This window comes from Mustela lutreola, chromosome 17, assembly GCF_030435805.1.
Source record: "Mustela lutreola isolate mMusLut2 chromosome 17, mMusLut2.pri, whole genome shotgun sequence".
NCBI classification, from domain to species: domain Eukaryota; kingdom Metazoa; phylum Chordata; class Mammalia; order Carnivora; family Mustelidae; genus Mustela; species Mustela lutreola.
The window spans coordinates 21,280,692-21,307,158 of NC_081306.1; the positions used below are offsets into that span (position 1 = coordinate 21,280,692).

Below are 26,467 nucleotides of genomic sequence, written 5' to 3' on the forward strand. Positions count from 1 at the left end.
GGCGGTGGGAAGTCTCACATCTGCCCGGCTAGCTCAGTCGGTAGAGCATGAGACTCTTAATCTCAGGGTCGTGGGTTCGAGCCCCACGTTGGGCGTGGCTTTTTATCCTGATAGCCCTACAACTAAACAGGGGACTGATTCTACCCCTTACTAAGAGGAACCTGTCCCAGTCCAGGAAGGCCAGGATTCTGGGCAACTTGCTTCCGCTGTTTAGATTCCATTATATGTAATCTTTAATTTTACAGAAGTTGAAATTTATGTGAAAGTTCCAGGTACAGTACACACAACAGTCAGAAGCCTCTCTGAGGAGTTCCCCTTCAAGTAACTTCCTTGAAGTTGGCAATCTGGTCAGGCACTAAGCAGCCCAACCCAAGAATATCACCCAACATAGGGCTCAAACCCACAGCTTAAGGGGTTAAGTCCACTCGAACCCACTACTTAACGGGGTTAAGTCTCAGCTCTGTGGGCTGAGGGAGAGCTACAGATAAACAGCATAGAGTGGATTTTCAGCTAAAGGTGGAACCTCATCAACTCTGGCCCTGACTGGGGGCCCACATGGGGCCCCATCTGTAATGGGGGTACTCCCTCTTCCTGACCCTGGTCTTCTCCAGTAGTGCGCCCCCTGCCCAGGCTTCCCTCGCTGGTGGACAGAGAAGCGGCAGTCCAGCCCTGTCCCAACTCCTCTCCTCTTTCTGAAGTAAAAATTAGAAATCATGGGATACTCTGAGGACAGGTTAGTGTGTCCACTTGTTGAGAAGCAAGCAGAGAGGGAACTGTGGGTTTCTTTCTGTGGAAGGATATGAGAGTCCAAAGGCTTAGCTGCCCAGATCCTGAGGCTGGTCAACAGCCGTGAGTCAGGATGTCGGGTCCTCAGAGTAATGTTGGTTTCCAGGGGTCCATTCCTCCGGCCACTTCTGCTGCTCTGGCACCCAGCCTCTCTAGGTCCTGCTGCATCCCAGAAAACCCACGCTTCCATGCAGGTGAGGAAATGGGCTAGGGATTGAGGAGACATGTGCCAGGTGCCTCTTGGTGGCTGGGCCAGGGCACCCTACCCATCCAAAAGAGATTGTATTTGGGACACCTGGGTGGCTCACTCCATCAAGCGAATGACTCTTGGTTTCGGCTCAGGCTGTAATCTCAGGGTTAGGAGATGGAAGCCCCACAGTGGGCTCTGTGCTTAGCATGGAATCTGCTTGGGACTCTCTCTCCCTCTCCCTCTGCCCCTCCTCACTGCTCACTCTCCCTCAGGCTCTCTCTTTCTCTCAAATAAATAAAGAGAGAGACTGTATTTTTCAGAGTTCTCTGGGGAAACAGAACATAAAAAGATAGAAAAGACAGAGATCTATCTGGATTGATTTTTTTTTAAAGATTTTATTTATTTATTTATTTATTTATGTGACAGAGAGATCACAAGTAAGCAGAGAGGCAGGCAGAGAGAGAGAGGAGGAAGCAGGCTCCCCGCCAAGCAGAGAGCCCAACTTGGAGCTCGATTCCAGAACCCTGAGACCATGACCTGAGCTGAAGGCAGAGGCCCAACCCACTGAACCACCCAGGTGCCCCTGGATTGATTTTTAAAGAACTGGATCACAGGTTGACAGCTGGAAGTTCCAGCAAAAGAAGATACTGCAGTCTTTTTTTTTTTTTTTTTTAAAAGATTTTATTTATTTATTTGACAGACAGAGATCACAAGTAGGCAGAGAGGAAGGCAGAGAGAGAGAGAGAGAGAGGGAAGCAGGCTTCCTGCAGAGCAGGGAGCCCGATGTGGGGCTTGATCCCAGGACCCTGAGACCACGACCCGAGCCAAAGGCAGCAGCCCAAACCACTGAGCCACCCAGGCGCCCCGATACTGCAGTCTTGAGTTAGAATGCCTCAGAGGTAGCATTCCTTCCTCCTGAGGGAGCCTAGTCTTGGCTCCCAAGACCTTCAACTGATTGGACAAGGCCCACCTCCATTGCGGAAGGTCATCTGCTTCACCAAGTCTACTGATCTAAATGTTAGTTGCATCTTGTGCTCACTTCGGCAGCACATATACTAAAATGTTAGTTGCATCTAAAAAAAAAAAATTACCTTTACAGCAACACCTAGACTTGTGTTTGACCAAACATTTGGGCACCACAGCCTGGCCAAGGTGACATAAATTAACCATCATGGGGTCCTACCGAGTGCTAGGCTTCTTTCTTTTTTTTTTCCTCCCAAATTTTTTATTTACTACTTTAGTGGGGAGGGTGCACCATTCCTGGAGATACTGCAATACCAGGTGAATGCGTGGAGTGGATCGGAGCAAGCTCCTATTCCAACTCCTTACTCCAAAATTCCATTTAATATATTGTCCTCGGATAGAGGATGTATCAGATATTAAACTGATAAGAACAGATACTACACTTGATCTTAGCCAAAAGGTAGAGAAGTGATTACTAGGCTTCTTTCTTAATAATAGGGGATGCAAGGTACACAGGCTTATCTTCTACTTTGGATATGTCACAGTACCTGCCGGATCAGAGACCATCACTCCCAAGCTTCTCAAAGATGCTGGTGCATCCCCTCCACTGGGCATGTATTATTCCCTTGGTAAATGGCATTGCTTCCAGGCACTGCCAAGACACACAAATAGCAGTGGGTGTTTGCTCTGATGGTGCCGGCCACTAGCATGCCTGTATCTCTGTCCCTTCTGATTCTTTTCTCCACCGTTCGCCACGGTATTTCTGGCAACTCTACTTCATTTCGGGAAGCCAAGCGGGCTGTGTATTAAAACCAGTTGGAGGGATGCTTGCTGGGGTTTTAAGGTCTATGCCAAGGAAGAGTCCCATAGAGATCATCTGTCCCTTTTCCAGCTCCCAACCCTGATCCAGGATGGGTTACTGCTGATGCGTTACCCAGGTACTATGGCGCTGGGTTTAGAGTACCCCTCCTTCTGAGCAGTGGTTGGACTTTCTCAGTTGTGATGGGACCCGTGTTTAGCCCAGGGGCCTGGAGAAGGAGTAGAATCCTGAAGAGATGAAACATTGTCTTGTAAGCATTGGCTTCATCTGAGGTTCCTCCCAGCCTTGAGGCAGAAGGGGTGGAAGCCTAGGTCTCCATCCATCAGCCCACCTAGACCCATTCCAAGTCTCTGGGTCCCACTTCTTCCCTCTCAGCACCCTGACATTGGCAATCTGCCAATGGTGAGAATTCAGCTTTTTCTCAGCATCAGCTCTTTTTACACCGAGGCCCCAAGCCTGGTCTTCAGCTTCATTGGCCCTTCAGGTGAAGGACACGTGGGCTGCTTTCCAGGCTGCCAGAGTGCTCAGAATTGATCATCAGTCAACACAACCATGTCATTCTTTTGTCTCAGTGCATTCAAGATGCTCTCCAACAGCCTAACCAAGGAGGTGAGGGACCGGTACTCTGCAAACTATGAAACATTGAGGAAAGAAACCAAAGACAATGCAAAGAAATGTAAAGACACTTCATGTTCATGGATTAGAAGAGTGAAAATTGTTAAAATGTCTATACTGTCCAAAGAAATCTACACATTTAAGGTAAACCCTGTCAGGATACCAACAGCATTTTTCACAGAATGGGAAAAAGAGAATCCTAAAATTTGTATGGAACCATCAGAGACTCTGAATAGCCAGAGAAATCTTTTTTTTTTTTTTTAAGATTTTATGTATTCACCTAGAAAGAGTGCATAAGTGGGGAGGAGGGGCAGAGGGAGAGGAAAGGAAAGAATCTGCAGCAGACCCCACGAGGAGCACAGAGCCCTATGCAGAGCTTGACCTGAGCTGAAATCAAGTCAGATGACTGAGCCACCCAGGCAGCCAGCTCTAGCCAAAGCAATATTGAAAAAGAAAAGCAAAGCTGGAGGCATCACAGTTCCTGACATTACAAAGTTGTAGTAACCAAAAAAGTATGGTACAGGCACAAAAACAGACACATAGATCAGGAAACAGAAGAGAAAACCCAGAAATAAATCCACAATTAAAATATTTATTTACTTAACTAATCTCTACCCCCAAGGTGGGGCTCAACCTCATGACTCCAAGATCAAGTGTTCCATGCTTTTCTGAACCAGCCAGGGACCCCAAATAAATCCACAATTATATGGTCAATTAACCTTTGACAAAGTAGGAAAGAATGTCCAATGCAAAAAAGACCCTCTGTTCAACAAATGGTGCTGGGAAAATCAGACAGCTACAAGCAAAAGAATGAAACGGACAACTTCCTTACACCATACACAACGATAAATTCAAAATGTTTTACAGACCTAAATATGAGACCTGAAACCATAAAACTCTTAGAGGAGAACACAGGCAGTAATTTCTCTGACATCAGCTGTAGCAACTTCTGGCTAGACACATCTCCAGAGGCAAGAGGAAAAAAAAAAACCATGGAGACTACATCAAAATAAAAACTTCTGCGCAGTAAAGTTAATGATGAGCAAAAACCTAAAAGGTAAGCTATGGAATGGGAGAAGATATTTGTAAATGACATATTTGATAAAGGGTTAGCATCCAAAATATATGAAGAACTTATAAAACTCCTGACTCCAAAAAAGGCATAATCCAACTGAAAAATGAGCACGTGGGACCTGGCTGGCTCAGTCCATGGAGCATGTGACCCTTGATCTCAGAGTTGTGAAATTCACACCCCGCTTGGATGTAGAGATTACTTAAAAAAAAAAAATCTTTTAAAAACATTTTTAAAAAATTAAAAAATAGGCATGAACAGACACTTCTCCAAAGAAGATATCCAGATGGCCAACAGACATGAAAAAATGCTCATCGTCACTCATCATCAGAGAAGTGCAAATCAAAACTATAATGTGATATCATCTCACACCTGTCAGAATGGCTAAAGTCAACAAAAGAAGAAACAGCACGTGTTGGCAAGGATGCAGAGAAAGAGGAACCCTCATGCACTGTTGATAGGAAAGCAAACTGCTGCAGCCACCCTACAAGCCAGTACAGACCTTCCTCAAAGTCAAAAATAATTACCTTTTGACCCAACAATTGCGCTGAGTATTTATCCAACCAACATAAGCACAAAAATTCAGGGATTCATGTACCCTGATGTTTATAGCAGAATTTTCTACAACAGCCAAATTATGGAAGCAGCCCAAGTGTCCCTCAACTGATGAGGATTAAAAAGATGTGGTATGTGTAGCTATAAAAAGCGGAATATTACTCAGCCCCGGAAAAGAAAGCAAGCTTGCCGTTTGCAACGGCACAGGTGGAGCCCGGGAGTATAATACTAAGCAAGATAAGTCAGCCCGAGAAAGACGAATGCCACATGAGTTCACACGTATGTGGAATTTAAGAAACAAAACAAACAAGCAAAGGGAGAGTAGAGGAGAGAGACAAATCAAGAAGCCGCCTCTTAACCACAGAGAACAAACGGCTGGTTGCTGTCGGAAGTGCCCAGTCACTACACTGTACACCTGACTCTAATGTCACACTATGTTAACTAAATGGAATTAAAATTAAAACTTAAAAAAAAAAATAAAAAAAGATACAAGGCAGCAGCCGCATCATTCCCCCGGGCCTTACCCGGCCCACTGTGTCGCTGAGGTGCCCGGAGCCGCGGGACAAGCGCAGCTCGTCTCCCAGCGCCTCCGGTCTATCCGCAGCCACCGCGGGCGAGGATCGGAATAGAGGCCGCGTTGAGGCGCCCCAGCCTTTCTCAAAACCCTCCCCGGCTCGGGGGTGTGTGGTCTTCCGTGCCAGGCGGCCAGCAGGGGACTCAACCTCAGAACCTCATCCGGGGAGTCTGGTTCCAACAGCTGAGGCAACAGCTCTCCCGGGGGCAAGCCTGAGGCGGGGAGCTGGACCGGAGCGCGCTCACGAAGCGGCTGGAAGGAAGGGGAGCGGTCGGCGAGGCAGGGCAGGGGTGCAAGTTATCACGCTCTTCTCTCCCTGCTTCCTGCTCACCCTTCTAGACCCTACTGGGTGCCACTCTGCTTGGCCAGCGGACCCGCGTTAGGTTTTGCAGACGGGAGGCCTCGACTGAGCGGCTGGAGGACGAAGGGACGCGCCGCTTCCGGTTTCCTGTTCCCGCCAAGCCGCGCCCCGCCCCCCTTATCCCGGAAGTAACCTCTTGCTCCAGGAACAGCAGCTGAACCCAGCATGAGATCTCCCAACCCACACAGAATCCGCCTCATCACGGCTCCTGAGAGGCTCCGGCGAGAGCCGCCTGCGGGGGGACCCTCCTCGGAACTCAGTGACACCCAGGCTAGCCGCGCCGCACTCTTTCTCCGAAATCTGCTCCCAAGCTCCTCGAGGCCCTCTGCAAGCTTCTGACGTTTCATGACCACAACCTCTCCCCTTGGCCCGCGGCTCTGCAGGTCGGAGCCCCTTTCTGTAGTACCTTTCTGCCTCCTCCACTGCCTCGGGGGCCACTCTTTGTACCTCGTTAACCATTGTTTTTCCAATAGTCTGTTAAAATCAGGGATGGCTTTTCTTTCGCCCACCCCAGCTTGATAGCACTGACAAAACCCCTACATATTGAGGGTGTTCAATGTAGTTGTTTTGTATCCGTATACATTGTGGACTGATCCCCACAATCAAGCTAATGAACACACCCATCAAGTCACGTGGTTACTCCAGATCTACCCCCTTAGCAAATTTCAAGCCCACCATACAGTATTACTCACTCTCATCACCATGCTGCAAATTAGGTTCCCGCAACTCATTCCTCTTACATCTGAAAGTTTGTATCCTTTGACAAACCTTCTCTGGTTCCAACACCCACGGATGGGTTTGCTGCCTGGACCTTGGTTTGGTGAGAAGTTTGAAAGCAGCCAAGCTCCTTGCCGGGGGAAATGGGATGCCAGTCACTAATGGCACACGGTGGCATCATAATCAACCAAGTGATATATGGCTTGGTTGATTATGATGAAACAGTGCCCGGAAGGACCATGTGGCTGCTGTCCTTAAGTGCTGTGGCAGCAAAGGTGATTATGAGGACTGTGGCCTGGAAGGGATTCTTTTGGGGGCCACTGGTTTGTTCACCGAAAGGAAATGGCAAGACCAGGTCTTTAAAGTTTCAGCCTAAGTCATGTTCAGAAGCCCAGGGACATTACATGATTGGCATGAAATAATCTTATAGCTGTGGGGCTGATATTGCTAAAGATCAAACCCATCATTGAAATGTACGTGTTGTGGAACAACATTGGAAGTTGAGTTCACAGCCTCAGGAAATCTTTCATGTGAAAGAAATGGCCCTGATTATGAAGGAGTTGGGCCAAAGACGTGGAGACCTCTGGGTGGGCTCAAACAAAGTTGACCTGGGTTTCCTTGTCAGCAAAATCAGTTTGGAATCGGGAGAGGAGGCTTCCCATGTTTCAATGTCCTATAATAATCTTACCCAGAGCACTTGTCTTCCAAGGGGATGGCAGTACTCCACAAAGCCCACACCAACCACCCTTGTTAACACTGGCCCCATGTGGCCCCATGACTACAGCCAGATCAGCATGCGGAGGAAATAGCTTATTCAACCAAAGAATTGCACGTGGTGCTCATTTATGCCAGCAGAGACCCAGGAAATACATGTGGGAAGGAACCTAAGGTCATTGGAGTAAGGAGGATGAGATACTATTGTTCATCTGGTGTTTATTGACCTGGGAGCACTTTCCAGAATGCCTATACTTAACATGTTATTTTGTGCAATTGAATGTGGTTCTGCCATGTTTCTGGGTTGGTTGGCTAAGCATTGAACTCATTGGTAGCCTATAATGAGACTGAGATGTGAGAACGTCCCTGGCACCGAGTAGAGAAAGGAAGCCAAAGACTTAGATGGGGATGCTGGAGCAGATCTAGCACACATGATGCGGACACCCACCACCCGCTGACATCACCCAGAAGACATACCTTTCAAGAAGGCATGTAGAAACATTGGCAAGGGAAGCACCAGCATCCTCGGATAGCTCTGCAGTCCCCAGTCTCCTCCCACGGTGGTGGGAGACATGAGATGATGTTGTTGATTGCAGGGGGAATAACGGGTTTCCAGATATTTGGGAAAGTGGGAGAAGTAAGGCCAAAGCTGGAGGAACAGAAGAGTCTCACTTGTGGTTTTTGAAGGCAAAAGGGAACTATATTTTATGAAGCAGAAAAAGACAATTATCATATAATCTCATTGATATGAGGACGTTGAGAGGCAGTGGGAGGTCATGGGGATAGGGAGGGAAAAAAACAAGACAAGATGGGATCAGAAGGGAGACAAACCATAAGAGCTTCTTAATCTCATGAAACAAACTGAGGGCTGCTAGGGGATGGTGGGGTAGGGAGAGAGTGGCTGGATGATAGACATTGGGGAGGGTATGTGCTATGGTGAGTGCTGTGAAATGTGTAAGCCTGATGATTCACAGACCTGTACCCCCGGAGGAAATAATACATTATATGTTAATTTTAAAAAGAGAACTATTTTTGTATATGTATATGGCAAAGCTCCAGTGGTCTTCCCTTCCATGAACATGTGGTATAGGAGGTTTCTGATTTTACTCTACACCATGTGCAGAAGTTGGGAGATTTCTATCTCCAGGATGAAGACAGGGATTGCATGGATGAAAAAAAGAGGAGACTTTATTATGGACTACTCCAGACATGCACTAAAGCAGAGAAATAGTTTAAGGGGTCCTCATCCCCCAGCTTAAGCCATTAGCAACTTACGCCATTAGCAACCATTACCTTGTTTTGTCTATACCTCCAAGCAACCCATTGTATTTTCTCTAGCTTTATGGACAGATAATTGACAAATAAAAATGATATATACTGAAGGTGCACAATGTGATGATTTGATACACACATAGGTTTGTGAAATATTTACCACTGTTAACACTACCGTCCTTCACATAGCTACCTTTTCTGCGTGTGTGCTGAGAACATTTCAGATCTCATCTGAAAGCAACTTGCAAGTATACGTTACTGTATTTATAACTATTGTCAGCACTCAGCCGGTGTTTTAAAGAAAAACAGTTGTCATATAATTTAATCTCCAAATAATTGCCTTGGGTCTGTTTATAAAAGAACTTTTAAAAATATATAGAACCACTATAAAATTAATACACCTGGAAAAATGAACAATTATTCCTTTATATCATCAAGTAGAATGGATGGTTATTTTTAAAAGGTAAATGATGCAAGTATTCCTTTCTGAAAGCTGGAAACGTGCACCCCTTATTAGAAAATAAAGACAACCAATTTAGTAGTTTAGGACTAGGACTGGGCAACTTCAAGCACCTTTAATTTGGTTTCCTCCACTGCACAAGCATTTCACTTTTTCCCCTTTGGAGGGAGTCTAAAACTTAGCCCTTTGTACCCCGGGTGGGACTCGAACCCACAATCCCTGGCTTAGGAGGCCAATGCCTTATCCATTAGGCCACCGGGGCCGACAATGGGTACCTTGCAATGGTCCTACACCAGTCTCTCTGATACCTTCCCGTTGTTCCCACTGGTTACACACAGATTCCTCTGCCCCTCTCCGGCCCTTCAACACCTGCATTCGGCCCGCAGCTAAAGCACCTGGCCGGTGGCTAAAGCATCTCCGGATCGCAGAGAGACCGCGCATGCGCAGACGGAGCCCAAAGAACGGGCCACAGGTGTCGCTCAGTTCGTTGGACTAGGGTGTGAGCCTCGCTTAGGGTAAGAGAAGCCTGGGGATCAAATCCTGGGCGAGCACTTTCCTCTCCTTCTGGGAGACTCCGGGTCCGGTCATAACTATTAGCAAGAAGGAGTTGCCTGTGCAAAATGTGGGAGAGGAGAGAAGAGGGGTACCAGCCCTCCTCCCTACACTGCCCCGTAGAAAGGAGGTGTCCAGGTCTCCGCGGTTTTCAACAGATCCCAGTGGCCCGAGGTCTTTGCCCTGAGCGCCCTTCGCAATGGCTCTCCTCGGACTAGCTGCGTCGGTGGAGTAGGAGATTCTCACGGTCAGAGAACCCAGCGTTAGCTTTCCCACCAGAGGACAGGTGTTCTTTCCCATCTCCAAAATGTTCACCATAATGAATTTCAAACCGCTGAAGCATCACAGAAACGATAAAGTAACACCCCCACAGGACCCCAGGTCACCTGTGCCTACCTTCCCGAATGAGGTCTCCGGCTGCCACTGCCCTGGCGGTCACCTGGTGGGAGGAGGTTACATCACCTAGGTTACCTGGCTTAACCAGAATCCCTTGGAGAGAAGTCGGGTCCGCAGGTAAAGACATTTTTTTTTTCCAGGTACAATGATGACCCAATCCTGGGCATATTCTTTAGGTTTAAACTTTTACATATATATGCACACAAACCATTTAGGTACACTATCATTGTAAGAAATCGGAATAATTTGTTAGATTTTTTAAAACATTTTTTATTGTGGTAAAAAATATATATATTTAACGTTAAATTGGCCAATTAAACCGTTTTTAAGTGTACAATTCAGTGGCATCAGTTATATGCACAATATCATCCAACCGTCACTATTTCCAAAACTTTTCATCACAAGAACCTATTGTATGTTGAAACGCACCTGTCCTCTGACCTTGGGACCACCCCCCCCCCACCTCATCCCCGCAACAATCCAACAACCCGTCTGTCACAGCTCTAGTCGGCTGAACTATATTGACCTCGTTTGAGGTTCCCGGACTCGATGCGGGTGTCAGCAGGACACCGCTGGTGCCTTCAGGGCCCCGCAGCACCCTCGAGTCGAGGGAGGTGCAGACCAGACCCTAAGCTCCCGAGCTCCACGCGTGCTGGAACTCTGGAGCTCGGCGGTTTTCCGGGTGCTGCAGGGTGGGGCGCCGCGAGGAGGGGGGCACAGCGCAAACATTTTCAGGTTCCGCGGAGAGTGCAGTTCGGACCAAGGGAAAATGTGAAGTCAAGGGAGGAAAAACAAGCACTGCAGCGACCACGAAGGGACTCGAACCCTCAATCTTCTGATCCGGAATCAGACGCCTTATCCATTAGGCCACGCGGCCCCACCGAGTACGTTTCCCTAGCTTCTCTCATAAAGCTGGTCCAGGCGCCTGTGTAGTGCACCACAATGCGCATGCTCCTACCAGCGAGGAGCTCCGCCCCTCGGGCCCTCTGTGGGTGGGGCTGCAAACTGTGGGCCCGGCCACGCAAACCAAACGAGGCCTGGCAGCTCGGCGAGGACCGCCCTAACGAACTGTAGCACGAGTTCGAGCCCCGGTGAGGGGGCAGGCTCCGGCCCTAACCGGCGCGTTGGGAGCTCTTCCCCTACGTGGCTCCGGAGCGCGTTGGGTCAGAGACTGCCCACTGCTCCCTGTGCAGCCCCCGCGCTTCCCGCATCACAGCACCGGTCAGCCTGCTGTGCTCTGTCCAGTCCTGTGGTCCCAGCCCGGGCTCCGACCAGCGTGAAAGCCGAGACCTCATCTCCTGCATTCCCACGGCCCCAGCGTGGGGCGCCTGTGGAGTGCGCAAGCTGGGACAGCGACGTGGGCCCCGGCTGTCCTCTCTCCGAACCTCCAGCCCAGCCTAGCCCGGGCCGGGTTCCTCGGTCCCCGCGCCCGTGGGAAGGCCCAGACCCCCACCCCCGCTCCCAGGAGCATAGGTGCACCCTTACGGGGTGCCAGTCACGTGGCATGCGTTCTCTCACTGGGTCACCTCCCCGAGGGCAGGCACTGTTCACGAGCACTGCGATCACCCACAGACCTTTACTGCAGTCCCCCCACCTCCGCGCCCCGCGCCCGCACTGCTGCGCCCATTTACACAAGAGGAACCAGGACAGGGGATGGAGTCAGCGGCGGCGCTGGGCCGTAGCCCCCAGTGGTCAGCAACCCCGGAACGGCAGCGGGCACAGTCCCGCCTGCAGGCAGAGCCGGCGCCTCAGCGAGCTGCGGATCTCCAGGCAGGCCTTGCGGCGCCTCTGGCCATCCGGACCCAGTACTTCCAGTTCACACACCCGGCGGTTGACCTGCGAAGACCCCACTCAGCCTGTGCCCAGGACTGCCAGGTCCCTGGGCACCCAGCCTGGAGCCCCGTGGACGAGAAGGCCTAAAATTTCAAGCGCTACCTTGCCATTGTGGGCCCTCAGGGGGCCTCAGAGGCTTAACCATGAGCCCTCTGCTCCTGGCAGATGTGCCCCGCACACAGCAAGAAGGGCTCCCCACCCAGCTGGCTCCCCCACCCTCCACTTGCTCTCGGTCTGAGGGGCTTCGGTTCCCTGCAAGCCTGTGAAATTATTATTATGCCACCCACTCTTTATACTATAAAGCCTGCAGCCCCACAGCCTCTGCTGGTTCACCCTGTTCCTGACCGCAACCCCCAAGGGCCCTGCCAGGTGCGCAACTGCCTTCTCCAGTGAGCAGAACCCTCTAAGACCTGCTGTGGCTCTCACCAGGGGCCCTGGCCTGGCTCACCCACAGGGTGAATGGGAGGTGATCAGAACACCAGGGCTGGGGAGAAGGATGAATCCAGCCCCTTTCCCCAGGTCTCTGCCCCTAACCCAACACACCTCAGTCAGCAGCTCCAGGAGCTCTCCCCCGGGGTAAGCTCTGAGGACCTCCACCAGAGTCTGGATAAAGTCCGAGCCCTTCTCATCATCCCGATAGGCTACACAGCCTAGGCCAGAGGACCCGGGTCAGAGCATCAGGCTTGGGCCCCACCTGCTGCTCTTTGTTGGCAGAAACAGGGGTGGGGAGGAGTGCAGACAGACAGGACCCCAGGGGTCAGGCAAGGGAATGGTCCCAAAGAGCAGGAACTTCTGGCTTCTGGAACAACTTGGTGCTTGATATTCATGGAGTGAATATACAATTTGACCCTGTCCAGCCGTGGCCCCCCTAAAGCCACCCCAGGCATCTAGCCAGGACGCAGGGCCCCATGTAGTGGGCTTTCCCCATGCAGCAGGCTTACCCTCTGCAGCTGCGTAGACCATCAGGATGTCTGCTTGGTCAGAGCTCCCTGGAGTGGGGCCCCCGGAGGACCTGCCTGGAAGAGGGAGCAACGCACTGACCCAGCCTCCTGGGACTCTCTCAGCCCCAGAGGTCCCCCCAGCCCTGCCTCACGGGCACACGGGGAAGTCAGGAGAATTAGCCCAGGGTGGAAAAGGCAAATCAGAACTCAAATCTCAACACCACCACTGAAAGAACTCAAGTCTCTCAGCTCTGCCACCTACGAGTGTGGGACCTTAGGAAAGCTGTCTCACCTTCCTGCCTCCAGGGTTGTTTTGAGGCTTAAGGAGGGGCAGAAGCCCTCAATTTTCAGTGGCCCTTGCGGTTTCGGAAGGTTTTCCTTTCCATCCTCTTGGCAAGACCCTGATCAGAGCCCTGGAGAGGCACACCAGACAGCCCTCCCACCAGCCCTGGCCAAGCCTGGGCTCCAGCAGGAAGCCACGCCCACCTTGGGCATCAGCATAGATCTGGAGGATGTCTGCATGTGAGGGGGTGGTTGGTGATGCCTGCAGCCAGCGCCGGAACCAGGGGAGAGCTGTGGGCCCCACACCGGCGTCCCTCTGCCCTGGAAGGGAGCGGGGATATACAGATTCTTTGGCTCAGCAGATACCTGGGGTGCCCCCAGGGGTCCAAGCCCATCCCCCAGAAATCCAGGGCAGGCCTGCCAGGCTGCAAGGACCCAAAGGATGGAAATGCATGTGCTGAGGGTAAAGTGCTCAAATTCATAGACTTGACTTCTAGAAGAGGCTAGGAGGTGGGGCAGTGCACGTGAAGCTCCCATGATGAGGCCTCCTGGAGAAGGTGGACAGCAAGTCCTGGGAGGCGGGGACCTGGCCTGGCCTTCAGCAGGGAGAGGATGGGCAAGCCCCACTCACCTCCACGGCAAGCCTGAAGCAGGAAGATCTTGGGGCAGCCCCACAGGGCCCTGCAGCGGCTCAGCTCCTGCACCAGTGCCTCTGGCTGGACCTCCTGCCCGTCAGCCCCCAGCAGCTGGCCCTGTGGCCCCCCATGGGCCATGAGGGCCACAAGGGCACAGCTCACCGGGACCCTGCGGGCATCTAGGCCCTCTCGGAACTGGGCCATCTCCTCCTGGAAAGCCTGGAGTGGGGACAAGATGGAGGCCTGGGCCCAGGTTTTGTCCTCCCCAGTGCCTGGTGGCCCTCCAGGGAGGCTTGTCCAGTCCCTGCCCACCCTACTTCCCACCTCCTACCAGCCTCAGGCCCACAGAGAAAGTCCTTTTTCTAACACACACTCCCCCACACACTGCAAACCTGGCATGGCCTAATTGGGAGAATCATGTGGTCTAGCCTCTTGCAGCTGAGTCTTTGGCCAGGGCAGGGAAAATGCTCCACAAAGGAAAGAAGCATGAGGGGAGAGCAATGAGCTGACAGGTGTCTGGGAAGGAAGCTGAGACCCTCGAAGGAAAAGCTGGAGGGTCCTGCTGGGGCCTGGAGCAGAGGAGTGGAGAAACAGCGGGGGACGCAGCCGGAGCCCAGGAGGCAAGCTCCCCACACATGCAGCAGGAAGGATGGAAGCCAGAGCTGGTGAGAAGCCCTGCAGAGAGTCACTTGGGTCCTGGGGTGGAGGGGGGAGCTTCCTTCAGAGCCCTACCAGAGCTCTGGCCTTCACCTCACCTGGGCCGTAGGGTCTGTCCTTAGGGTGGTCTTGAAGTTCAGGGCCTGACACAGGCCTCCCAGTGCCTCCACATCATGCTGGGCCCCGGGCCGGCCACGGATCACGGACAGCAGGAGGGCGGCTCTGGTCCCAGACAGTTCATAGTGAGTGCTGAGGCTGGGTTCTGGCTACAGACAAGTTAAGGAGCATTCAGAGTGGTCTCAGAACCTCCCAGCTCCTCACATCCCCCCATCTCAGGTCTCGCCGAGCCTCTGTCCTGCTCACATCTGCTGTCACATCATTCACCCTACCACGTGCCCCTCACCTGGGGCTCCCAGGGTTCCACATCCCCCAGGCACAGTGCGCCCCTCAAGGAGCTCCGGAGGACTGGGCAGTAAGAGGCCTCTGACTCTTTGGCTGTCCTGTAGAAGACCTGGGGGGACCAGAGAACCCATAGGGGGCTGCTCCATGGGGGCTCAGTTTGGGGAGGGAACAGGGCACTGGCTTCAGGGAACAACCTGCCTAGCTTGTGGCTACCGCAGTCTCTTTGGGGTCCCCTGCCAAAATGGAGGAAGGACACAGACAAAAGAATGGGAGAGCATGAAGGGGATGTCCTAGTTCATGTTCAATATCATGGGCATCCCTGGACATGGATGTCTTTAAGTGGATCCTGGCCATGCCATTAACCACACCACGCCCCACCTCAGGGATCACTGTGTGCAGAGCTGGGGCACTTCCTAGAGCAGGCTGGGGCCTGTCTGGGAAGGTTCGCAGGGTAGCTACTGCCTGGGGAGGACACCAGGCTGGGGAAAGCTGTGGAGTGGAGCCTGGGCCCACCCTTCACCTCCAGGGTCACCAGCAGCCACCCAAGTGCCCAGTGAGACTGTTGGGGCTCCAGCCCAGACCAGTACGGGATCATTCACCACTCTGGCTTCTAGGGACCTGCAGTCTGACAGACAGTCACCGTCTGTCTGTGTAAGTATGAACAGGGCTGGGTAGAAGCAGAGGCGCAGACTCGAGGAAATCAAGGAAGGGTATCAGTGACAGCCTGGTAGGGAACGTGTGAGGCTGGCTGGGACAACAGGAGGGCAAGCCAGAGGGAGTGACATGGGCAAAGGTGTGAGCTGAGAAGCGGCTGGGAGTGTCAGGAATCCTGAGTAGGCTGTGAGCAGGGGCATGGGTGGGGCAGGAGGCAAGGGCTCAAGAATGATACCACATGCATAGACGATAAAGATTCAACTGTAAAACAAATGGGGGTGGGTGGGTGTGAATGACTCGAACCGCCAAGCAGGGTCAGGAGAGCACAGCAGAGCCTGGGGAAGTGATTGGCACAGACCCCCTCCCAGGGATTCCCCATCTGGAGCCCCTACCTCCGTCAGCAGCTGCAGCAGAGACCAGTGAGGAAATCGGCCACAGAGCTGGCTCAGGCCAGTGAGGAAGGCTCCGGGCTCAGGGGCAGCTGGGTGTTGAAATGGTACATGGGCCTGGAGGGCCTGCCCACCCCCACCCCTACTTTGTGCCGTCCCAAAACCGGTGTCCCTGCCCAGCCCACTCACCCCCAGGAGTCGTCGAGAGCAGCAGGAAAACTTTGGGGCAGCCCCACAGGGCCCTGCAGCGGTTCAGCTCCCAGACCAGCTGCTGGGGCTGCCTCAGCTGCCCACGAGGGGCCACCAAGGCCACGAGGGCACAGCCCACAGGGCCCCCAAGGGCATCCAGCTGCTCCCAGAACCCAGCCAGCTCCCCGAGGAAGCCCTAGGACAAGAGCAAAAGCTGAGCCTGAGTCCGGGGAGGCCACAGGGTGGGCCTAGGGGTGGGTGCTGGGATGAGGGTGAGGTCAGAGGCGGGTGAGGACTCACCTGGAGGGAGGCCTCCCTCTTCTGGCAGCTCTCAAAGCCCAGGCTCCGGAACACGCCCTCCAGGACAGCAACAGTGGAGTCTAACACCCCAGGGCTGCTGAGTATCAGAGCCACCCTGGGACCCTGCAGGCCATACTTCCCCTGGGAAAGCAAGGGCAGAGTTGGGCTGAGGCAGGGCTCAGCTGAAAGCCAGGAATGGGCTGGGCCAGGCAGTGCCTCCCACTACCTTTCTTTCCAGACTCTGTCTAGCATCTGCCATCTGGGAGGCCACCTGCAGGGTCCCAGCCACCAGGAAGGCCATGGGGGCTGGGTGGGGGCTTCCTCTGAGCACCAAGTGTACTCCCTGCCCCTGGTGCCGATGCCCCAGATCCCAGAACTTGTCCTTTCCCTGAGCCCTGTCCTATCAGCTCTGTTTATGAGCTGAGCTGGACTCTGCTCCTTCCCTGGAGCCCTAGGCCATAGGCCCCACTGTCTCAGTCCCTGTACTGTTCTCTGGCTCCCGTGGGCTACTTCCTGGCTGGCATTGGCACACCCCCACCTGAGCCAGGAGCCTATGCCCAATCCTATTCTTAGCTCTTGGCCCACCGCCTATCTGATCCTGTTACACAGGAGTGTCTCCCTTCCGAGCAAGCTACCAGCACCGAGAAATCCACACGCAGCTCTCACCGGCCCCCTCACTCCTGCACACCACCCACGCCACCAGCACATGTGCACACGGCAGCCTTGAGCACAAGGGTATGGGGAGAGGTAGCGCGTGCTGTATCACACGCAGAAACCCCCACTGGAGTCATCTATCCACAGCGGTGCCCCAGGTGCCTCATCTGGGAAGTCCGGTCCATCACAGCGAGCTCAAGATGAAGCAAGTGTTAAATGGGGGACTGGCTGAGGAAGGGCCCTGGGGCGGGAGAGGCTGGCGCACAGACTAGGGGACGGAACGTTCTGTCGCTGTCTACCCCCACCACCCTTCAGGCGGCCTGCCAAGGCTACTACCAGGCCACCTGGGAAGGGCTCTGTGGGGGCAGGAGGCCCCCTGACCATGCACCCACCAGTTCTGCACAGGCTCCAGGCGGGGGCAGGGGGAGTGCTCAGCAGGGGATGGGTCAAATGTCAAGTTCTGGGTGGGGAATGGGGCCCATTCTGACAGCCGTCCTCTCCAGCTAAGGGATCTGAGCATCGGGACCCGCTTGGAGTACTGGATCCCCCTGAACAGCCAGAGCCACCGTGCTGCCCGCCCCAGTCACCTCGCACCCAAGCCTGTTTCTTCAGACTGCCATTGAGAAGAAAGGGAGCAGCCCGGTGAAGACCTGCTCAGCTCTCCTGTTGTCCTGCCGGGGTGGCGAGGGGTGTCACCAGCTGTCCCATCCTGAGCTGCCCCCGGTCCTCGGCTGACACAAGCTGATGAGAGTCCTGAGACTCCCGCCGGTACTTTGGGGCCCAGACAACCTGGAAGCCAAGAATGGGTCTCCACCAGGCAACCACCCCACGCCAGGGCCACTGGCACCCCCAAACCAGGAGCTGGACAGGTGTGAATTCCGGGACCCCCACCCAGCAACCACACAAAGAACAGATCAGCCTAGAGAAAGATTCCATTATTTATTCAATGTCCTCTGCTGCCTGCCCTTTGGAGACCAGCAGAGCCGAGCTCCTTCAGAGAGCCTGTGGTGGGTCCCTGCTGTCACCTATCTGCAGACACTGTGGCCTGCAGCATGGAATGCAGTGCTTAGGGAGTCAGCGACTGAGCGCTAACAGAGTGCTAGTGTTAAGTATCACGAACCCCACACCTCTGGTGGGGGGGGCGCCGGGGACAGCCAGCCTCCAGCAGCCCTGTCCTTGGTCTTCAGTGTGGGCCTCCCATCCCTGGAGCTGCCACCACCCTCACCAGACTGGCCTGGGAGTGCGCTCAGGGACTCGCTTGGGGGCAAGTAGGCTAAGAGCAGAGGCAGCCGGTTTCCTTTCAGGACCCAGCGGTCACGGCCTAGAAATGGGAGGGGATGTGGCTGGAAAGCCCCCTGTGGCCATACCCAAGACCCCGATCCTCCCCAGGATAGGCTGTCCCTCCCAGAGCCCAGCAGCATCCCACAGGTCATGGCCTGTCCTCCACACCCAGTGCAAGGCACAGCTTAGAAGGGCAGAGGGCCAGGCCCACAGACTCAGCCCACAGGGCAGGGAACAAAGAGCCACGCGGGCCAGCAAGGCTGGGGGGGGGGGGGTGGTAGGGCAGTGCGGAGGACCCCAGGCCCTGCCCCAGTCCTCACACTTCCCTGACGGCACAGCCTGTCTCCCACGCAGAGGCCACGGGCAAGGAATGTGCTGCGGCCCCAGGAAGGAAGAAGGGAAATGGCCATGAGGTACGGGGGGGGGGGGGGGGGGGGGGGGCAGGCCCTAGGGCAGGGCAGGCAGCCCAGATGGAGGCCCAGGAGGGCTGCAGTGCCTGTTTCACCCTCAGGAGACCCGCCCCACGCCGGCCCTCGCCAGCCCTCAACCCACAGGCTGGGCCATCTTGGCGTGCAGGCTCTGGTGGGCGATGAGGTGGGCGCGCTGCTTGAAGCTCTTGTCGCACTCGCCGCAGCCGAAGGGCCGCTCACCGGTGTGCACGCGCCGGTGGTCCAGCAGGTAGGAGCGCAGTGAGAAGCTCTTGCCGCACTCGCTGCAGCCGAAGGGCTTCTCCCCCGTGTGGATGCGCTGGTGGTCGGCCAGGTAGGCGCTGCGGCTGAAGCTCTTGCCGCACTGGGAGCAGGAGAAGGGCTTCTGGCCCGTGTGCACGCCCTGGTGGCGCAGCAGGTCCGACGAGCTGCGGAAGCTCTTCTCGCACGCCTGGCATTTGTGCGGCTTCTCGCCGGTGTGTGTGCGCTGGTGGCGCGCCAGGTCCGAGCCCCAGCGGAAGCGCTTGCCGCATTGGCCGCAGCTGTGCGGCTTCTCGGCCGCCAGGTCCCGCAGCTGCCGCCGCCGCGCGGGCGGCCGCCCTCTGCGCGCCCCCACCGCGCGGCCCAGGGGCGCCCCCGGCCGGGCCTCGCCCTCCCAAGCCTCGGCTTCCTTGGGGCTCCAGGACGCAGTCACGTCGCCATGGCCGGTGCCACGGCCACCGTCTCCGGCCTGGCCCCCCGGTGCCATCACTGACTCCTCCAGCCCGGGTTGCTCCCTGTGGCTCCGGAGCCCCAAACCTGCAAGCCGAGAGGGGGCGGCCTCTTCAGTTCCACTGGGTTCTGGCACCAGAGCTGGGGCGAGGCAGAAACAGGACTCAGGTCCAGAAAGCCCTGGGCTGCACAGACCCCAGCCTCAGTTTCCTTGCCATAAAATAGGGACATGACAAAACGGCCACAGAGAAACACTTCTGAGGCGGAGGCAAGGGGATCCAGTCGGCCGATCCTGCCTGTATAGATGCCTACTAATCACACGCCCAACCTCCCACAGTCATATCCACACTGGCACCCCACATCCCATGCTCTGAACCTTGGCTATTCAAGCGCTGAAACAATAAATTCAGGTAATTTATAAATTACCCAAACCCTCAGTATTTCTTACCAGAAACTGAGAAGCCACATGGGTTCCGCCTAGGTGGCTACTCACATTCCACAAGCTCTTATCCCCTAAACTCAACAACAGATTTGCACAGAGAATGATCCTAGCCCGTCCGCTGGGTCATGAGGATTCCACGAGATAAGCCCCAAACAGGGGTCAGAAAGGCTCTAGCGGGGACAGGAGCTGCAGGAGGGCGGCCTCCGAAGAGCAGGGCCCAGGCCTTGGCACACGGACGCTCAGTGCTCCTACTGTCAGCCCCTCTTCACTCCTACTGTCAGCCCCTCTTCGTGGGCTGTCGTAAGGACAGTCCCGGCTCAGTCCCTTCAGTGTCCATTGACCTCTCTGAGATCCCTTGTCTGTGACCCACGACCACACTTCTGTGCAGCAGGTGGTGAGAATCACAGGAAAATGCCCAAATGAGAGCTCGGCACAGTGCTGACTCGGGGCGAGCACCCACCATATGGAAACACACACTCACAGGCCGAGAAAAATGAACACTGACACGAAGGGAAAATCACCCAGGGCTCTTGAAAAGACCCAGCGAAAGCCAGTTTCCAGCCAGCTAAGGAGGAGGTAGGAAGACTGAGGATTCCAACAGGAACATTTGCGGGTGTATGGCCTGCCCGCCCCCACCCTCTGTCACCGGGACACAGCTGCTACTTCTAGTTCAGAGGAGCCAAGGACCCCAAGGGTCCAGTCTGCACCCACTGCTTACCCAGAGCAACATTCCGGGAGTTCTCTCGCTTTATGTCCCAAAAGAGTTCCCTCTGAGCAGGGTCCAGAGAGCCCCATTCTTCCCGGGAGAAATAGAAGGGAATGTCTCCAAATGTCACAGGTCCCTTGAATAAGATCAAAAACAGAAACAAAAACAAACCATCTGGCTCAGAACTAGCACTCTGGAGCACCCCTGGGGATGGGGGACAGGATGAGTCCAAGCAAAGAGCTGGGAGAGGCCTTAATGAAAAGACAAGGTCCATTTTAGGGACTCAAGATGGCACCGAGGGCCTCAGAGGGGACAAACGGACTGGTAACTCACGTGGGCCTCAGAGGCAAAGCAGGTGTCGGCTGTCTCTCTGGTTCTCCCTTCTTTAAGAGCGGGAAGCTGGGCTGAAGAAGAACAGAGGCTCACAGACGCCAGCCCCGGCCAGGAGTGAGATCTCACATGTGTACATGCACACGCATCCCTAGGCTTTCTGGAACAGAAATACCCTTCCTGCTACCCTCAGCACAAGGCTCGGGAAGGAGCCAGGCCCCTGCCCAGCAATGTGGGGCCTACAAGCTTACTTACCACCACAGCTGTGCTGCTCCCAAGGTGCAGGAGGCCAGCTTCGCGCCCCCACCTTCATGCGAAGCCCCCTGGCCTGGGGTCCCTGGACTGTAGCCTCGGGTTCCACCTCCTCTGAGGGCACTTCCTGTGCGGGGACCACAACATGCTCATCAGCACCGAGACCGGACGGGGGAGACAGAGCTTAATCCCTGGGAAGGAGACACAGGACACGTCCCTCAGGACGTGGGGAAGGAGATCCACATGGGGTCCCAGAAAAATCCAGAGAAGGTGACACCAGGCAGTGCTGTGTGCCCAATCAAGCACAAGGCAAGAAGAGCTCCCCAAGGCCAAATCACAGAGCCCCTGAGTACGGGGTTGTGAGGGCAGACCTCCACACCCAGGGCGGAACACCACACCCCAGCCACTCATTAGCACCTTCCCCAAGGTCAAGAATCCAACACCCCTCAGAGAGCAGGGTTCACACAGACAGCTGCCTTCTCATACCCACTCTGCTGCTCTCATTACACATGACTATATCCCCAAGGCCTGGACTACAGCAGAACATTGTATTTGTAGAACCAGCATGGAGCTCAAACTGCCTTCCTGGAGCATGCCCCCTTTGGTCCTACTGGGACCACCCTCCAAAGCCACTAAAAAGAAACCAGATTCATTTGGACAGTGTCTTTCAGAAAGGCAACACCTGTATGACATGCTCCTGTTGCTGCTTCCTCTGGCTCTGCATCACCACCACCCCTGGAGGACTTGTTTCTACGGAGATGGCCACCGCTCTGTAGCCAGGTGCCAGCCAGGTGCAGAGGGGCCCCTTACCTGCGGCCATGCTTTCACTGGCTGCTTCTGCAGGACCTCCACCAAGGCAACGGCCTCCTCTCCACTCCCTGGACACCGATCTCGGACCCAGCCCTGGACGCCTCCAGGCAGCACGCTCAGGAACTGCTCCAGTACCAGCAGCTCCAAGATCTGCTCCTTGGTGCGCAGCTCTGGCCGCAGCCAGCGGCAGCAGAGCTCCCAGAGCTGGCTGAAGGCCTCATGGGGCCCGCCCACATCCCTATAGCAAAAGTGCCGAAAGCGCTGGCGACAGGCCTCAGAATCCCTGCTATCTTCTTGCTGGGCAGAGTCCTGCTCCCAGGAGGAATCTTCCACCTTGACAATCAGCAGCCCCTCTCCCTCCCCAGGGGCCTCATCCTGAGGCTCTGGGGGTGCTGCCATTCCTCTGGTCTAAAGCTCAGGACTGGCTGGCCTCAACCTGGGCCTGGGAGCCTGCCCTTCAGTCTCCCAGAGGGATCCCCTGTGGCAGCCGGGTGGGCATCTGGACAGGTACTCCTGGGAAAAGAGCAAAATGCAGGGGTCAGGCGGGGAATACATGAGCAAACACCAGCCAGCCTGCTCCTGTCCTCTCCTGGCTCTGAAGTCTTCTTTAGGCCTCGCTCATGTGATTCTGTGCTACCAACACATGTCTACAGCCCCTTATCCTCGGCTTTGAGATCCAAAACTCCCAGGTGTTCACTACCTGGCCTACTGATGTGACCACATTCATAATCTCCACTTATCTCCCTCAAGGTAAATGTTCGTATAGCTTACAGCAAAAATATTTATTTATCTCTTCAGCCTGTAAATATTTGCTAAGTTGTACTTACCATGTGTTTCTGTCTCACATTGGATGACTGAGTATTGCTGTAGGTTCCTCTGGTGGGGTTGCTTGATATACCATGTGTGCTAGATTACCTTCCTCGAATCTGAAAACTTCTGAATTCCAAGACATCTTGGCCCTGGGGTGTCGGCAAAGAGCTCACAGACACCAGGCTAAGCTATTTATCCACAGGTACATACGAATGAATGACACATATTTATACCTTCCATACTTCTTACAATAGCCCTGAAAAGTATGTATTTTGAAATTCTCCTCAATTGCTCTTTTGTTTCAACAACAACAACAACAACAACAACAAAAAAGTGACACAGAGGGTGCCTGGGTGGCTCAGTGGGTTAAGCCGCTGCCTTCGGCTTGGGTCATGATCCCAGGGTCCTGGGATCGAGTCCCACATCGGGCTCTCTGCTCAGCGGGGAGCCTGCTTCCCTCTCTCACTCTGCCTTCCACTCTGCCTACTTGTGATCTCTCTCTGACAAATAAATAAATAAAATCTTTAAAAAAAAAAAAAGTGACACAGAGTGTTATAATAAAATGCGGGGGATTTCAACAACACAGAAACATAAAATAGGAGCTCCCTTCCAAGGGCAGTTGCACCCCCCTCCCATTAACAGTATGACATGTGACCTCCTGGACTTTTCCCTGTCCATTTACTGGAAATGTATCCATAGGAACGGGGAAAACCAAGTGGTTTTGTGTGCTTACAGAAACGAGGTCTTACTGCTCGTACTATTTTGTATCTTGCTTTTCCCACCTAACAATGCTTCTTCATCAGCCGCTCTGGTTGATTCCAAAGTGTGAATGCGCTCTAGGTTCTTACCCAAGAGAGGCACCCAGCTTGTTTCCAGTCCTTCTCTACTACACACTAAGCACTTTATTTACTTTATTCTCCTACTCCTCACAACACCCCTGAAAAGTACGCGCTCCATTCTCATCCTCCAGTGACCGAGAAGGCTGCGCTCGGAGAGGGCCCGGGACTCACCAGGGTCGCTCGGCAGGACGCGGCGGGCGGGAACGTGGACCGGCCGGAGCCCGGCGCTCCGACCCCAGCAACCTCGCCAGCGCGCAGCTGAGAGGCGACGGGCGGGCAAGGCGGGCGCAGGCGACCCCACCCCCGGCGCTTCCTAGCAGCGCGCGCCCCCTTCGGCCTCTGTCTCGAGGCGCCGGCCCCTGCTACCCGTAGCCCTGCGCTCTACCTCGGAGCCCCGCAGCCCGCGTCGCCGGGCCCGCCCCCAGGATACACACCGCCCACAACTGTCCAGGGGTTCTTAGTTCCGTCTCCAGGTTCTTGCGCCGGAAGTTCGCGCGAGGCTCGCCGGGAAACCACACAGTGCTTGCGCCGCAAGAAGCACTCGAACTACACGCCCCCAAAAGCCCTTCACCCATTGAGTCCGCCTTCTTCCTGACGGATAGCCAATGAACGAGGAGAATTCCCAGAGTTGGCCAATCAGGAGGTAGCAGCGCCCACCTAATGCCCGCGAGCTGAGATCAGCTTCTAAACTCGTTTTTTCCTATTTCTCTACCCTACCCCGGTCGGTGAAAGGCGAAAAGGGAAAGCCATGGCTGGTCTGGTGGGCCGAAACGGCATCTGGCCCAGCCACGAGTTGAATGCGCGCGGCTCGGCTCCGGGGTACTCCTTTCCAGCCTCTTGGGTCCCGTCCTCGCCGAAGTCGTTAGCTGCGCCTAGCGGGGCGTGGAGCTTCTTGGGAAATGCAGTCCCCCGAAGGACGCGGAGCCTCCTGCGGCGATCTTCCCACCCGAGCTTCGGCGGGGGTGTTGTGGCAGTACGCCGCACGCGGTCACCCTGATCCCGGGGAGCCCCCCGGTCGCCCGCCAGCAGCTTCGTCTGCGGGGCGGTGGGGGAGCTCTGGGTTCTCCTTCCCATGCATTTGTACCTGCTCCCACACTCTTCTCTACCTGGAGATCTAAGGCTGTATTTCTATATAAGGCTATCTTATTTATACCTATCTATATATAGATATATACAAGGCTATATATATCTGTATTTCAGGAAATACATATTTCCTGAAATATAAAGCGATGTCTTTTGATTTGATTATGCAAGTACGGAATTAAGTACGGAAAATTTATCTGTATCCACAAAACTAGCACCCTCGATCTGCTCAAATGTCGCTCCCTCCAACTGGCTTTCCTTAAGCCTATGTGAACAGCCTCCTGCCATGCTTCTGCCCTACCTTATTTTTCTCTTTTAGCACTACCTGACATACTTGTGTAATATTTGTCCCCCAATACTGGGCTATAAACTCCGTGAGGTCAGCGTTTTCACTGCCCTACTCCTAGCATCTAGATTTGTGCCTGGCACAGTATTTGCTGACTAACTGAAGGCAAAAATAACTGGAGGTAAAAATATATTCCTATTAAGGCCATTCAGAAGTGAACATTATTATTTTAGTCTGTTTTTACACTTCTACCTCTATGGATATTTCTAGTGTAAATTTGGAATAATTCTATGGTAAGTAATGTTTTGTTGACACAAAAGTCTATCAAGGATATCTCTAGGGCTACTGAGTCTCCCTTCAGTCAGATAGATCCCAGAGTCCTAGAATTGAGCCCTATGTTGGGCTATCCGCACAGCGGGGAGTCTGCTTCTCCCTCTGCTTCTGCCTGCCACTCCCCCTGCTTGTGCTCTCTTTGCCAAATAAATAAATAAAATGTTTTTTTTATTTACTGCAAGGGGAGCAATAGAGGAAGAGGGAGAAGCAGGGTCCCCACTGAGCAGGGAGCCCAATGCAGGGCTCAATTCCAGGACCCCGGGCTCATGACCTGAGCTGAAGGCAGATGCTAACCATCTGAGCCACCCAGGTGCCCCAATAAATAAAATCTTTAAAAAAAATAAAAATGGTATCTTTCTGTATCACCATGTACAAATAAAATGCAACTTTTTTGCAGGCTGCATAGTATTCCATAGTATCGAAGTTCCAATTTTTATTTTATTTATTTACTTTTTTTTTTTTTTTTTTTTTTAAGACTAGGGACGCCTGGGTGGCTCAGTTGGTTGAGCAGCTGCCTTTGGCTCAGGTCATGATCCCAGCGTCCTCGGATTGAGTCCCACATCCAGCTCCTTGCTCTTTGGGGAGCCTGCTTCTCCCTCTGCCACTGTCTGCCTGTGCTCACTCTCTCTCTCTCTGACAAATAAATAAATAAAATCTTAAAAAAAAAAGAAGAAGAAGAAGACTTTATTTACTTGTCAGAGAGAGAGTGCACAAGCAGGCAGAGTGGCAGGAAGAGGCAGAGAGAACCGGGCTCCCAGCTGAGCAAGGAGCCCAATTTAGGACTCAAGCCCAAGAGCCTAGGATGATGACCTGAGCCAAAGGCAGCTGCTTAACTGACTGAGTCCCAGGCATCCCCCAAATTTTATTTAAAGTTCCTTACTCTGGGTCATTTAGACGATTTCCAGTTTCCTGTATTTGCAAGTCATTTATACAAACATCCACCTTCCAGCATCTGCTTTAACAATTTGCTGGAGGGTGTGAGTCAAGAACGTTCTGGGACCACTGCTGAAATGGATGCTCCTAGGCTCCCTCTGCTGGACCCCTGGAAAACGCACTGAAAAAAAGGAACTTGAAAGTCCCCTTTTAACTAAGTGTAGTCTTAGATTGTTCTTCTGTCGCCCTCTATTGGCAAAGGCTAACATCAAGTTGGCTGGCAAAGGAGAAAGGCTCTAG

At 53.9% G+C, this 26,467-nt stretch overlaps 2 protein-coding genes and 4 non-coding genes across 13 annotated transcripts; 1 reads left to right on the forward strand and 5 right to left on the reverse strand.

Annotated features, from left to right (window-relative positions):
* The first annotated feature begins 22 nt into the window (after window positions 1–22).
* On the forward strand, window positions 23–95 carry TRNAK-CUU (transfer RNA lysine (anticodon CUU)). The gene has a single exon. It is a non-coding gene; the product is annotated as a tRNA-Lys (tRNA).
* Window positions 96–2,220: 2,125 nt separating this feature from the next.
* On the reverse strand, window positions 2,221–2,412 carry LOC131820236 (U2 spliceosomal RNA). The gene has a single exon (XR_009349549.1). It is a non-coding gene; the product is annotated as a U2 spliceosomal RNA (small nuclear RNA).
* Window positions 2,413–8,537: 6,125 nt separating this feature from the next.
* LOC131819200 (uncharacterized) lies at window positions 8,538–17,772 on the reverse strand. 3 transcript variants are annotated; one of them, XR_009349085.1, is made up of 12 exons: window positions 16,556–17,772; window positions 16,330–16,470; window positions 16,030–16,225; window positions 15,844–15,932; window positions 14,799–14,906; window positions 14,494–14,661; window positions 13,735–13,957; window positions 13,308–13,424; window positions 12,822–12,896; window positions 12,424–12,530; window positions 10,048–11,883; window positions 8,538–9,869 (listed from the first exon to the last, which is right to left on the reverse strand). XR_009349085.1 is itself a non-coding variant. In XM_059154015.1 (11 exons), exons 1-11 carry the CDS (start codon window positions 16,628–16,630, stop codon window positions 11,740–11,742), a joined length of 1,443 nt encoding a protein of 480 aa, XP_059009998.1. In that variant the 5' UTR covers window positions 16,631–17,772; the 3' UTR covers window positions 8,538–11,739. The 3 variants fall into 3 exon arrangements, 1 of the variants encoding a protein (XP_059009998.1); XR_009349086.1 differs by lacking the exon at window positions 14,799–14,906; XM_059154015.1 differs by having other exon boundaries at window positions 8,538–11,883.
* On the reverse strand, window positions 9,289–9,361 carry TRNAR-CCU (transfer RNA arginine (anticodon CCU)). Its single transcript has one exon. It is a non-coding gene; the product is annotated as a tRNA-Arg (tRNA).
* On the reverse strand, window positions 10,852–10,924 carry TRNAR-CCG (transfer RNA arginine (anticodon CCG)). Its single transcript has one exon. It is a non-coding gene; the product is annotated as a tRNA-Arg (tRNA).
* Window positions 17,773–17,908: 136 nt separating the features above from the next.
* Window positions 17,909–24,582, reverse strand: ZNF213 (zinc finger protein 213). Of its 6 annotated transcripts, XM_059154011.1 has the most exons (7): window positions 23,764–24,019; window positions 22,771–22,902; window positions 21,944–22,456; window positions 21,137–21,260; window positions 20,885–21,057; window positions 20,564–20,687; window positions 17,909–19,544 (listed from the first exon to the last, which is right to left on the reverse strand). In XM_059154011.1, exons 3-7 carry the CDS (start codon window positions 22,340–22,342, stop codon window positions 18,808–18,810), a joined length of 1,557 nt encoding a protein of 518 aa, XP_059009994.1. In that variant the 5' UTR covers window positions 22,343–22,456; window positions 22,771–22,902; window positions 23,764–24,019; the 3' UTR covers window positions 17,909–18,807. The 6 variants fall into 6 exon arrangements, with proteins under 6 accessions (XP_059009994.1, XP_059009993.1, XP_059009997.1 ...); XM_059154010.1 differs by lacking the exons at window positions 22,771–22,902; window positions 23,764–24,019 and adding an exon at window positions 24,027–24,582; XM_059154014.1 differs by lacking the exon at window positions 22,771–22,902 and having other exon boundaries at window positions 17,909–19,490; window positions 20,885–20,955.
* Window positions 24,583–26,467: the final 1,885 nt, after the last annotated feature.